Genomic DNA, 14,284 nt, shown 5'->3' with positions numbered 1-14,284 from the left:
GTTAACCAACTATTTCCCACATCTGATGGAATCTGAAGTTATCATTATCTGGTGTAAGAGTTGACTTCTGTTCGATTACCCCAATGGTGTCGGCTTATTTTCTCTCGTTTTCCCTTTTGAACCAGTGGGAATTTTCCCGCTTCACCTTTCCCAGTGGCGGCTAACAAAATTATTACCGTATTAAATTCAATAAAATTGAACAGAGTAGCAGGAGATGTAAAAATGAGGTCAATAACATGAAATGATGTAGCGCCCTCGTCAGGCGAATCTAAAACAAGAATACAGTAGACAAATAAGAAGGCTTCAATTCTAAGAACCAAAGGAAATTGGACTCCCGAAACATTGCCTGCAATGAGGCAATTGCACAATTGCCACAATGAGACTTCAGGCCTCGCACAATTGCCTGCAATGAGACTTCGGGACACTAAACCCCTTAGCTGCCCTAAAATTACCACTCGTGAAACATTCTCAGTTTTCACCCGTAACCGGCATTTTGATTTCTGAGACGTCGCAGCTAAAGAGCCTGTCGCGCATAGATTCAATGCAGCAGAGAAAAGGATATACAAATCATGTCGTGAATACCCCTTATATGAAAAGCTCGGCATTCGCTTAGTATAAGGAAAATTAACCCCGGATTTAAGTTATGGTTATTTCACAACGCTCATAGTAACAACTGGATACATCAATGCTGAAATCGGAAGGGTCTCAACAAAATTAAACGATTCAATAAGAGCTTAAGTTGTATTCGAAAATTTTTTTTGCATATTTATGTAAAAAGGTCCGCAGCGATATAAATATTATTATTATTATATATGCTAATAATTTTATCAGATATTGCAATTTGTACAGAGTATAAATAATTGGATTATTAAGAGTTTCTTATAATTAACGATGCAAAATAGTTATTAAACATTTCCGGGAGTTACGACGCCTGAGCATCTTAATCGGGCTAGTTTGCCCGAAATGCTGGTTGCCCAACAATCTGACCTCAAGAAAACTGAGATCCTGCATTTAATTGAGAGTAGGATAATGCAGGGTCGTAATTTGAGCACCTGGTCACCGCGCCTTAACACAGCGGGCTGGTGAAGAGATGAGAATAAAACTCGGGCTCGGTCATGTCAAAGCGATACTTCTGCACCATCTCTTGGATGCGTAGCTTCCGGCGTACGTGCGGGGGCTGGTGACTGATCGAAGAAAAAAAAAACACAGCAAATTAATGTGCATATGTTGACTGGTAAATTTTGCTTTTTACTAATAAATATTTAGTATAGATCGAAGGCGATCTAACATGCAGTTTGAAAAACTAACGGGCAAAACTGCTCGAGGCGACCGAGTGGATAAGATCATCAAGATTGAAGCAACCAGCTGAGGGTTCGAAACCTACGAATGATTGTAAAATTCTGCTTTAAATTGAATTTCGTTGGTTAAGAATCGGCGACAACTTGACCAATTACAATCTGAAATTACACTATATAAAATAAAAATGAATCAAACGAATATTGTAGGTCCATATGAAATGTTCAATGAACGAATTATAAAACTGAGCTCGGTTAAGCTCACCTGTCACAATCAAGTCGCCTCCTTCGCGCCATATTAAGCGCCGTCTGGCGCACCAGAGAGCCCAGCACACGACGACTTACCACCTGGCCTGACACCAGCGGGCCTGCCACCATCAACCTGCGTCACGCAGTCAAATCAGACCATACTCAATGTTTCCATAAACATTAGCATCGATTAAATGATGATATGCATCGTTACAATGATAATCTTTTCTAATCGAATAGCCTAAAACGATTTCACTTAGGGAAAAATGAGTCTCACTATCAGTGATTAACAATACGAGGTAAAAAAATAAAATAAACTACCTTCAGCTGTTGCGTCAAGATTGTCTCTCTTACTTATTGCCGAAAGACTGAAGCTTGACGCGGAAGAGGCCGTTCTCGAGGGGATGGAGGAAGATTAGCGACACGAGGGGCGGGTCTCGGTCCCGCCAGCCCGGATACTCGAGGCCCGTCGCGCACTCGGGCAGCAGCGCCGCTGAGCACCAAAACAAGATTGACCGTTTAAACACAAATGTATTACTAGAATGATAAATTAGATATAATTCGGATAAAAACTACTGTTTAATGCGGATGAGCACTTTGATATAAGGTTGGTAATTAGAATTGGATGGAAAGTAATAGCCTGTAATGGGACCTGATAGAAGCGAGACTTGGCTTATTAATTGTGCAATTTACGAAGGTTTAGAATGATTTCAATTAGTAAAAATGGCATTCCTGTCGTATAATGAATAAAACTAGAAACGTCTACACTTGAAGCACTGGAGCGTGAAAAAGTGCAGTGTTATTTTAAGGGGAGCGTCTGCCCCAAAAATTATCTCGGCTATTTACAGACGGATCACTTTGAAACTTGGTACACATATGTAAAATAAAAAAATAGACAGCTTTTATTCGTGTCAATTTTTCGAAAAAAAATTAAAGAAAACGTGAAATTCTTGGAAAACGGCCAAAAAAGGGGGTACTGTAGAAATCTATCTCCTCCTAGAATTTTCAAGCTACAACATCGAGACGCATATCATTCGATGCGTAAGGACCATATCTATCGATTCGTCGTAGCTTTTTTCGAATTTCGAATTTTTGTGGATGTGGGAGCATTTTTTGTACCGTTGGATAGGGCAGAATGTCAGCTTTAAAATTAGTATAAAAACCGAAAAAGTAAAAATTTTCAATTTTAGGGTAGACGCTCCCCTTAAATTTCCCATCTTTCGGAAGATAAGGTGTTTCAGAATTAGAATATTAGATTAGTTATACGTATGAAGAATATATAGAAGTATGCTTCCTGAATAGAGAAACCATCAAACTAGAAAATAAAATTACTAGAACTAGAAACTAGAATATCATCCAAGTGCAGAAAAGTGCTCGACGCGAATCAGAAAAAGCTATAAGGAAATAACGAGCTGCTCACTGGTAGGGAAGTTGGTCCAGTCGCTGTAGTTCTCGAGCCAAACTACGAGCACCTTGTGGTCGTGTCCCGCCGCCGCTGTGTGCTGACGGCCGAACCGCCGACTCGACAGCTGCCAACAAACTTCACTTCATTGCACCGATCACGGTAACAACTTAATTTCTATATGACTGATCAAAGTACCTATCTAAATTATCATCGGACTTATCACAGTAATTAATAGAAACTTATATCAACTGATCATAGTTACGGGGAGCATGTATGAGTGATCATTTCTGTGGTTTGCAGAAAAGGCTCTTTGTTTTTGCGGCATATTGTAAAACTTTTAAGATATGTTTTCTATATGACTGGTCAAAGTAACTAAATTATCATCGGACTTATCACAGCGATTACTAAAAACTTAATTCAACTGATGATAGTAAGGTGGGAGAGCAGCATGTATGAGTGACCTGTGACGTGTGCGACGAGAAGGACGACGTAGCGTCACCGTCCCCGGCCGCGGCGCCGAGGCTGTCACTGCCTGCACTCGCGCTGTCGCCCTCCAGCGACACGCCGTCGCTTGCTGTCAAATATATTATCATTATTACGTTATAATATCGAAAAAATTATCATTAAAACATTATACGCAACAAAGAATCAAAGATAATCACCTAAATAAAAATATCAGTAATCATGACTTGAAGCCGTAGCGTTTGAAGTAATGATGCAGTGTTTGAGAAAATAATGAAATAATGTATGATTAGCGAAAAGGTCGAGTACTAACAAATTTTCAAATTGCTAGGGATATTTGATTTTTGAAGTCGGGCCTCTCACCTGACACGGGCGCGGTGATGTGAGGCGCAGGCACCAGCACTGCCATGAGGGCCTCTCACCTGACACGGGCGCGGTGATGTGAGGCGCAGGCACCAGCACTGCCATGAGGGCCTCTCACCTGACACGGGCGCGGTGATCGCTAGGAAGAGCCTCACATAATAACGCTAGGAAGAGCCTCACATAATTACGCTAGGAAGAGCCTCGCATAATTACGCTAGGAAGAGCCTCACATTATAACGCTAGGAAGAGCCTCGCATGATAACGCTAGGAAGAGCCTCGCATAATAACGCTAGGAAGTGCCTCACATAATAACGCTAGGAAGAGCCTCGCATAATAACGCTAGGAAGAGCCTCGCATAATTACGCTAGGAAGAGCCTCACATTATAACGCTTGGAAGAGCCTCACATAATAACGCTTGGAAAAGCCTCACAAAATAACGCTAGGAACTCACATGAGTGCTGCTGGGAGTAGAGATGCTGGACCGCCTTGGAGCGCCCTGACCAGCCTGCATGGGACGCTACAGACACCGGCCAGCCAAGCCCTCCTAGCAGCTCTAGGAAGTGGCTACTGACGCTGCTCGCCGATACCTGCTCAACCAGCATGAATAGATTCAGTGTATCTTTAGTTAACAAATAATTGCCTTCTTACTTTTTTCTTCCTACTATGCAGAATTTAGATGGAAATGATTTGAAAAAATAATAAATCAAGACTTAATAAATCATGATAAATAAATAAATCAAGATAATAAATCAAGACTAAAATTTCAAGTTATCACCCATTCAGGATTTCAATTTCTATTGCTCACTGAATGTTCACAAAAAAGGAAGTTTTTTTGTGTAGCTACTAGTAACAGCTTCAGGATGCTACGGACAATATTGCAGATAAAGTGTTTTACAATGGAAGTTACTAAAACTATGGACTACATTTTATGGTGGGTCTATACTGAATATTTTCTCAATTCAATATTCTGTTTCTTAAATGTAGTTAAGACCCAGATAAATGAATGAGACGCTGTCTAAATATCGCTGCTTTTCGTCCTTATGCGGGTCATTCTGACCCAGTTAGGCCCAGTAAAAGTGTGTATCAGAGCTACGTGCAGAATGTGTGTCTACATTTAGACAATATGACTAATTATTTTTTCCTGAGTGAAAACTCGACACAGACTCGTGACCTATCAACCCTCTTGCAGAGGAGCGGCGACCAGCGAGACTAGACTGGCTGGCCCATAACAAATAATTATTGTACATTTAAAAAAAAATGGACATGGATACTTCGATTGTAACTTAAAATCACGTGACAGCATTCTAAGACTAGAAACTTATATTTTAATTCTTCTCAGATTCACCGGTCGAAATTGGAGCTCAATCATAGCGTATTTACACCATCATCATCACACTTCATTCGGGGATAGTATAGTGTGTTTACACTATCTTCACAGCCAACGCGCGAGTATTATGTGTTAATACATTTTTGTTACAAACGAGTGTCCAGAAGATACGATCAACTAATGACGTCATTGAATGAATAAATAATTAATATAGCCAGACTCACTTCAGACTCTCAGATCTCTGACCACAAGAAAGATTGAACCTAAAAAAGTACGAAAGCTCACGACGTTGCCGAGTATTTGGTGTGGCGACGTCTGGCCGGCGGCGACGTAGAAGACGTGCACGGTATCTACACTTCGGTTGTTAGTGGCGTCCAGCGCCTCCAGGTCCTTCACGAAGCCCGTCTGGGTAGAGTCCAGCTCGACCAGGTCTGGCACGGTGCCTTCACCAACACACTGCACAATACAAGCAATAGACCAGGTCTGGCACAAAGACAGAAAAAATCGCGTATATTTTAGCTTAATGAGCCAATCATTGGCCGCTCACAACAGGAAGATGAAGCTCCTCCCGTATAACAATGCAGCTAAACGTTCATGATCCGTATTTACTTGAAGACTATCAACAGAGAGCAGGCCGAGGTGCGTGAGCAGCAGACGCGCCGTCTGGAACTCCTGACACACAGGCGGAGCGCTGCATTCTTCCTCACCCTCGCTCTCCCTCGCGGCTGCCTGCAACACAACTACATTATTCAATACACTTCTTCGTCTATATTCACGAGCGATACTATATTGAAAAATTTTTTTCAAGCAATGGCAATAGTACAGAGATACATGTTGACGGCCCGTGTCTTCTTGACGAAACGTTGATTAACTCGAAACCATTTGTTGTTAAGGCGCACGATATTCATCAATAAAATACTTAAAATATTATCGTAGAGGAACAATTGCTATAAAAAGGAAGAAGGCTCGCCATGAATGGACTGTACAAATTGTACACTTCACCTTCTTTTCGAGTTGTTCTTCAAATGCTATTTGATGTTCGAGAATTTGTAGAAGTTTGTCGTGGTCATCTGATGATTTTTCGGTTGCGTGGATGACGCTCTCGAGCGAAGGGATGGACTTGTCTCTAGAAAGAGTAAAGCAAGGTAAATAAATATATATTTAGAAATTAACATGGGTAGATATGTGAAATACACGACAAACCTGCGTTTTACCATAAACACTTCTTTCTGCTCTAAATGAACCAAAATTTTAAACTTAAGATTCAATATCTGAAGTACTTTAAACGGACAGTTGAAATTAGGGTTGAAAAAATTGTATCCGTCTTCAAAGGGTGACATTTAATTGAACAAAAAAATTCTACATCTATTAACGATGTAAAATAACAGCAACAGACTGAGCAATGGCTGAAAAAAATTTACCATTACCGTCAAGGGACACAAACTATTTCTACAGGCTTGACTTGGTCGCAATACAGTATATAGCGCACTCATAGCGGCAATACACGAGAATTATATGCGTTTAATTCAAATTTAATTATAATACATTATAAGGAACGGACCCGTGCAAAATAATAATTAATTACTTTTATTTTAAACTATCTCCGTAAATCGTGCATAAAAATCATGCTCTTGCGTTGTGCAATCACAAAGATAAAAAAAGAGAGAACAAATTATTGAAGTGTATGAAGAGCGCTGCAAGATAAACAAGAGATAGATCAAGTTATCGAAGTATCTGGTCAATGATAAGACACAAGCAGTTGACTGACGCCTTGCACTGCGGTATCCTGTCTACGGAGTCCGGGAAGAACTGCGGCCTGACGTTGTGCCGGACGCCGCACTCATTAAGAGGCAGCGGGCGGCCAGGGTTGTTGGTGTGGTGGGACAGCGCTGAGCGATGGCGAGGCAGATGTCGCAGCTGCAGGCTCCACACGCTACGACCAAACGGGCCTCGTATTATTGCGGTCACGCTCGGCTGCGGGTCTGCGAGCAAGAAATAACAGTGAGTGTCTGGGACAAACAGCAGCAAAATAAGCAACATTAAGGGGTCTGCAAGCAAGAAGTAAGTGAGTGTCTGCGACAAACAGCAGCAAAATAACCAACATTAAGGGGTCTGCAAGCAAGAAGTAACAGTGAGTGTCTGGGACAAACAGCAGCAATATAACCTGCTAATACATTAATGGGTCTACATTAAGCAGGCAATGTATAATAATATAGTAAGGGATCTGCAAGCAGGCAATGGCACTAATTATCTAGAATCAACGGCAGAAAAATAACCACAAAAGGATCAAAACAATTATGAACCAGAAATAGGTAAAGTCTAGCTTGTGAGAAAATTGAAGCAACTGCTAATTCCGGTAAAGAAAACAAAATATATCGGAACAGCGTAAGGAAAAGTGTGCCTGTTCATAACTCGGTAATAGCACAACTAACATATTGACATGAGTAAAACTTGTCTTAATGCTGTTCACTGAGATGTAGAGCAAAAAATACCAGTCACAATGTCCTTCTGTCATGAAGTAGAATTTAAGCTTTCACTTTGAACTTCTATCTCGCTGAGCTACTTCTGATAAAGCAAAATAATCAATCAGTAGATATAACAGTGAGCTACCTTGATGGTTGCCCAAAGGCTGTTCCAGCAGGGCAAGCAGGGTGCTGTTCTGGGACACGTAATATCTGTAAAAATTAACTACAATTAAACATTTTTCACACGGATTACTGAATTATTGAGTTTTTTTCACAATTCAGCAACAAGCTATTATAAGGTGATAAAATTCCACACACCTTTTTAAACAATAAAACGTTATCGCACAACAAACATTATGCAAGGCGTATGTAACCTTTAAAGGCGAATGTATGCAAATTACATTATATTTTATGGGGCACTAAATAGTCATGGGGCATTCGAAGTAGAATTGTTGTAGAACACAAGATCGATTAGAACAGTTACTGCTGGGAGGTAATCCTTACTCATTCCTGATGATGAAAATAGCAAGACTGACTGCATCTTTACATGCCACTTGGCACACCTGAAGTGCTGCGTGGCAGTGAGTAGAGTGACAGGCTACATGCCACTTGCCACCCCTGAAGTGCTGCGTGGCAGTGAGTAGAGTGACAGGGTACATGCCACTTGCCACACCTGAAGTGCTGCGTGGCAGTGAGTAGAGTGACAGGCTACATGCCACTTGCCACACCTGAAGTGCTGCGTGGCAGTGAGTAGAGTGACAGGGTCGTGTAGAGTGGAGACGTTGCAGTGTTGCAGTAGCGTGCACTCGTCCAGCTGTGACGACACCAACTCTACGCCGCACGACGCCGGCAGTCGCCCCACCTGCACCACATAGAAGCTTGTAACGAAGAATGTAACAGAAATTAATTAAAAAGAAATTAAGAATGTAACAGAAACATAGAAGAATGTAACAGAAATTACATATCCACAATGCGGGGAGAGGTCAAAGTAATAACCAATAATGATTTATACTCGATTATATACAAGATTTCGCATTAACGATTTAGTGCGAACAATAATGTCTAAAATTGTGCGCAGTCACAAAATAACTGAACATCATCGTTTTCAAGTAAATAGAAACAGGATAAAGAAACATAAGATAGCACCTTGGTATATGAGACAGAAACATTAGAATATATTTCGTTATCCCATAAGGTACCTGGGAGAGGACACAAGATAGCAAGGCCTCCGCAGCGTCGCGCACTCTCAGGCTGGCAGGCTTCAGGGTTTTCTCGTGCTTGAGAATCACCTGGCCTTTGTTCTGCAGACAGAACATTCACGTTAAACTTCCATAAAGGGACGTATGATTGAATCACATTGACCCTAGTTGAATTGCCTTCTTGTTTCCGAAGTATGGGTTTGCGATTCAATAATTTCACCAACTAAGGTGTAAGTTATTTCGGGATATTTTATTTTAATAAGAATTTATTCTGACCTGTGACTTAGCGCCCGAGATGCCCAGTTCGATAACCTCGAGGAGCGTCGCCAGGCAGTCCTGGTCCAGCAGCAGCGACGGGTGCGACAGCAGCCACACGCTGCACGTCTGGAACGCCGCTACGATCGTCGAGTGCAGGTCCTGCGAGTGGCAGAGCGGGCAGTGAGTGTTGTAAAGGGCGGGTCAAAGACTGGCCTTAAATCACCCTCTGGCGTGACTCCCCGGGTCGACCGTCAAAGCCTTCTTTACTTTGCCAGAACCAGCAACTACGATACGTTGCAACCACGATACTAGTCAACTAGCAAGTACGATAAGTTTCAAGTATTTCGTAATGACTTCCTACAAAGTGTACAGCGTCACAAGAAATGTGCCAACGTTAAGAAATATAACCAACAGAGGGGAATCAAATAAAGTACTAGACAATGATATAAAATGAAAGTCTACGACCTCGTATGGCAAGAAACACAGGTTAAATGGATATAAATTAATGCTAAATATCTCTAACTTATAGTAAACTTGCCTTAGAGTGTGCGGGAGGAGGCCGGCTGCACTGATAGACGATGTAGTCGCACAGCCACTTGACCGCCCGCTTGCTCTCCAGCCAGTCTGGCATAGCAACAACAGAGTGACCGTGATGCTCATATTTTTCAAGTGCCCAAATGCGAATAGTTGTAAACGCTGTCATAAATTTGTTAATGGCATCCCATCGATTCGTTCTCTCATTTTCTTATTTGTTAAAGTCAAATTTGCATACGTTTCTTATGAATAAGTCAAATACTCGCAGTTTAAATGATTTTATAGTTAGTCGTTGTCCAAGTTGTCGTTAGACAAGAAGTTTTCATCGAGCGTCATTGAGAACTTGACTATGATCTACACAGAACTGCGAGACACATTTAAAATTATTTCATCCAACGCCCACACGAACTCCTCAGATCCATCGCTATTCGCTTGGTCGGTAATTTCGAAATCGCAGATAAGGTCGCGAGTCGAACATAATGACAAAGCTACAATGCAATGAATTCGAATAAGTTAAATGTAGTCAAAGACTCAATAGGGTATCAAATTTAGTTGAAATAATCAAGCATTAATCAAATAAGGTTCATACCCTGATGCGGGGGGTGAAGCCTCGCCAGCCCCGCGAGGAGCTCTAGCCCCGCTAGTGACACGTTGACGTCGGTGCGCCAGGAAAGGATCAGGTTGTGGCACACCAGATATATGGACCGCAGCACCAGCGTAGACCCGCAGTCTGGTAACGACATAAAGACTTTTGTAGACCCGCAGTCTGGTAACGACACAAAGACTTTCGTAACTTTTAGAATGGAGCTTTGCGGAGACTGTACTTTACACAAATTAAGTGACTAAATTCCTCATTTTTATCTATAGGACATGATATTTCCGGACCGATAAATTTAATCAATAAGATAACTTTTTCTTTTATTATTGTTGAAGCTAAAACTACCCTCTTACAGAGTGCCGAATAATTAAAGTCCGTCAATGGTCGGTGCGTCGAACAGTTCTCCAGAGGCATGGAAAAATATTTTACATGTAAGGGTTTCGTTAAACATATAATTGGGATTTTTCACCTTTTACTCGGAAAGATATCGAGATTGGAATTCAACATGCATGGTCACATTGGTAAAAAGCGATATTATGTAGGAATAAAAAGAAAAATAATATTAAGCTGCTGTATCAAAAAGACATATATGCTATTTGAAGGAAATACGAGTTTACCCACTACTGTAGTGAAAGCCATAGTGCATAATACAGTAGCTGGCAGTAAGTGGCGACGTGTTGTACAACTCACCGCTGGGGCTGACGACCAACTGACTGACGGGAGGCAGAAGAGTCGAGGAGGGCGGACCAGAAGGTGGTAGGGAGGAACTTTCTGAGCGTCCTGACGCATCCTCAGTGGGGATGCTTAGCTCCCCAACTGTCACCCCACACAGCGACGACACTGATTCACCCCCTACACGCGTCAAAACAACCAAACGCTTCTAGCAACAATCATGCACGTCAACTTAAACTCGCATCGAAGCCACATCCGTACTCAACGAACGCGATGTTCAACCTCAACAGAACGCTCGGAAAGAGGATCGATACCGTGACTTATCGATAACACTGTCACACTTCGAAGACCGGAATGAAATACCACGTACTGAATAATATTCAGAAATATAACATGTATTGAAGAGAGAGTTTAAGGCTTCAGGATAGTCAGGATCAATGTTACTCAAATGCAGACGACGTAAGAACACCAAACAAAAATTTTTGACCCGTATTCTATCGACCATCAAAAAAGAACCGTATACAAATGGATCGTCAAAAAATAGACCCGTATTCAATGGACCATCAACGAAATGCTAAAAAAGGAACAAACTTTCATCCGTTATGGCATCAAATAATAGGAATTCAAAGGATTTAATGGATAACTTGGACGTGAGATAATGAAGAGGAAGGAGTTTGTTGGAGAAGTAAAGCCTTTCAGGCATGCAGGCAAGTTGGGGAGCACATCAAGCAAGTTGGGGAGCACATCAGGCAAGTTGGGGAGCACATCAGGCAAGTTGGGGAGCACATCAGGCAAGTTGGGACCACATCAGGCAGATGATACGTACCACAGACGCCGCAGGTCGCCGTAAGTAAGAAGGGACAACAAATGAGAAGCGTTCACAGGTACAAAGACTAGCAGGCAACTAATTTAACATCGCAAATAAACTTCAATATTGAACAGGCATTAAAAAATTGGACGAAAATTATTAGATTAGTTTTGGATTTTTATGATAAACAATTTATTAATGGCAAAATGAGATGGAAAATATAAAATATCACACATAAAATGCAATGTAAAATAATTTTTACACGTATGCATCAATATATAACATAAAATAAGAATGTAAGAATATCTTGACTTACTGACGTTCGCGGAAGCAAGCAATAAACAGGACTAATTATGAATAAATTCAAAGTTATGATATAAATGAAATAATTGAATGACTTAATATAGGTGCAGGTTTCATAACAAAACAAATAACATTCAAAAACTCAATGAAAGTTCATGCAAGACATCGGCATCACTCGCCACGAGCCCACAAATTGGGCAGCATGTTTCCCCGTGTGCTATAAAACAGAAGTCGCGGACGAAGATAACAACAAACGTTACGTTTCATTTTAATAATTTTTACGTTTTAATATTTTTTAACTGTACCGTATGCATCAGTTAATAGCCTAAAATAAGATATGAATGAAAAAATATCTAGACTCAGATGGAAGATTACTTAATTAATTCTCTCAGAAGAAATACTATAAGTCTAACTGCCAAGAGCAGTGAAGGAAACAGGAACAAAATCTGCTCATGGGAGCGAGCGATAGCGCTAAGATTGCACGAAGATTACAGTGATATCAGTCCAGTCCATGCACAATAACATAGATTCATTATTCACTTAACAAATTTCTGACTGGCTTTGGGAATAGTTTTTAGACAGAGAAAGGAAATTTGAGGATTTAAAAAGTCCATTTACTGAAAAGTGAAAACTGTTATCGACATAGCTTTCTTCAATGCCACACAACACAGAGTTAGTTAACCTCGTTAAATGAAATCTTCAGAACGTAGCTAGTTTTATTACTTCGAGTTTACAACAATATCACTGAAATTTGCAAACTTATACGATTGTAATCACTTTGCAAAGAAAGAGAATTAAAAACAGCGAAGAGTTACTGTATCGGAGTGCACTGTAATTGTAAGCTTCGAGAGAATATGTAAACTCATGCATAAGGAAAAAGTTATCAACATCTAAAGCTACTGCATGCATGCAAACGCAGAGCCCAGCACCAGTATTGCGTGTGTTAAATAATTAAATAATGAGTGGAGACGATCAAAGGTGCGAGCCGTTCATATCAGGCGATAGTCATGCGGTCTGGCTCACGAGGCGCTCTTATACAACAACTTTGCACCATCATTTCTTCAGTCAAAGTAAAATAAAAAGTTCGTCAGTAACTTTTAAAAAGAAGAAAAAATAAGTATAGGATTAAAAAAATAGGATTAAAAAAACAAAGATTGTTTTAAAAAACTACGAGGATTTAAGAAACAAAAATGATTTAAAAAAACAAGTAGTGGATTTAAAAAAACAAATAGAGGATTTAAAAATCATATAGTGGACTCAAAATTCCTATCAATTTCGAAGCCCAGCGATCATGAGCTGATAATTTTCTCTCGGAGTTGCTCTAATGATTCGTAATACTCGTGCAAAGCACCCGATATTCACACCTGTGGCTGCCGATACAAGATGCTTTATAAATGAGCCAAATATAAGGTAATTAAGTAGAAGAAACTTCACTACTTGGCATGCTGCGGCACCTGAACAATATTTCTTAACCCATCAACATTAACCGAAATTAGAGACGATTTTCAGATATTGAACGAGTGAAGTCCAGCTATGACGTTCCATATCCATGCACGGACTAGCAATTGTCGAAATATGTTAAGTAGCTAAATTAATCTCATCAATATATACTAGTGTTTATAACTGTAACATCATAATAACTAAGCAATATTACGCCGGACTGGCTGCGAGTGTATGGCCGTCCCAGGTAATCAAGAATTCATAAAGTTAGATACGAGAAATATTTTTCGTTCGTACACAACATAGTCAAGCTTCTGACGTTCGCCACCGCGATTGTAAAGCATTGTATGGTTAATTATCAATCGCTACTGAGATTGTGAAGTGGAATAAAATCACGTGATGAAGTTTGAATAGATAATAAAGTCAGCGCAGCAGGTTGAATGAACACACATTTTTTCAAACGCAAATTTTTACAGGGGGAGATACAGAGGCAGACAGGGCAAGTTTTAGGACGAGGGAGGCTATTTGGGTTAATCTAATTCGGTCTAAATGAAAATTACTAGTTAAAAAGTAACGTTGAAAATTGATACGTTAAAACTACAGAAATGTCTTAGTTATGATGCAAACCAACAGAAAGATAGATCTCATATTCTCATTCGACATTTTTTAATGTCAATTTGAGCGAAGTTCTGCAAATTCAGTGAGCATAGTTCAAAAGAAGGCACCAAGTAGCCAGTGGCCTGGATTATATCAAGCGAACAAGAGTCCACAACAAAGCCTTCGGCCCGTCGTGAGTTGACACCAGAAGAGTCCCGAACAATTGGAAGAAGTTGTACTAGTGCTTACAATAAGCACACGCTGCAGACGAGAGATTACGTTCCCCGCGACGAAGTAGCCTCCATAGAA

At 40.5% G+C, this 14,284-nt stretch overlaps 1 protein-coding gene across 1 annotated transcript in view; it reads right to left on the bottom strand.

The window, feature by feature from the left end:
• Positions 1-787: 787 nt before the first annotated feature.
• Positions 788-14,284, bottom strand: part of LOC108668826 (ral GTPase-activating protein subunit beta) — a 28,263-nt gene continuing 14,766 nt past the window's right edge. Inside the window, exons 17-34 of the mRNA XM_047881436.1 lie at positions 10,846-11,007; positions 10,147-10,287; positions 9,562-9,647; positions 9,042-9,182; positions 8,766-8,867; positions 8,295-8,428; positions 7,712-7,776; positions 6,870-7,083; positions 6,104-6,227; positions 5,711-5,830; positions 5,387-5,557; positions 4,226-4,361; positions 3,775-3,813; positions 3,411-3,523; positions 2,965-3,073; positions 1,899-2,037; positions 1,561-1,677; positions 788-1,184 (exon numbers count right to left, since the gene is read on the bottom strand). Of these exons, the coding sequence (XP_047737392.1) occupies positions 1,067-1,184; positions 1,561-1,677; positions 1,899-2,037; positions 2,965-3,073; positions 3,411-3,523; positions 3,775-3,813; positions 4,226-4,361; positions 5,387-5,557; positions 5,711-5,830; positions 6,104-6,227; positions 6,870-7,083; positions 7,712-7,776; positions 8,295-8,428; positions 8,766-8,867; positions 9,042-9,182; positions 9,562-9,647; positions 10,147-10,287; positions 10,846-11,007 (2,231 nt within the window). The 3' untranslated portion in view covers positions 788-1,066. The remainder of the gene's footprint in view (positions 1,185-1,560; positions 1,678-1,898; positions 2,038-2,964; positions 3,074-3,410; positions 3,524-3,774; positions 3,814-4,225; positions 4,362-5,386; positions 5,558-5,710; positions 5,831-6,103; positions 6,228-6,869; positions 7,084-7,711; positions 7,777-8,294; positions 8,429-8,765; positions 8,868-9,041; positions 9,183-9,561; positions 9,648-10,146; positions 10,288-10,845; positions 11,008-14,284) is intronic.

Source organism: Hyalella azteca, unplaced genomic scaffold (assembly GCF_000764305.2).
Source record: "Hyalella azteca isolate HAZT.00-mixed unplaced genomic scaffold, Hazt_2.0.2 contig7971, whole genome shotgun sequence".
Taxonomy (NCBI): Eukaryota; Metazoa; Arthropoda; class Malacostraca; order Amphipoda; family Hyalellidae; genus Hyalella; species Hyalella azteca.
Note: the sequence above shows the minus strand (reverse complement) of the source record. Positions and strands in the feature narration are given on the sequence as shown.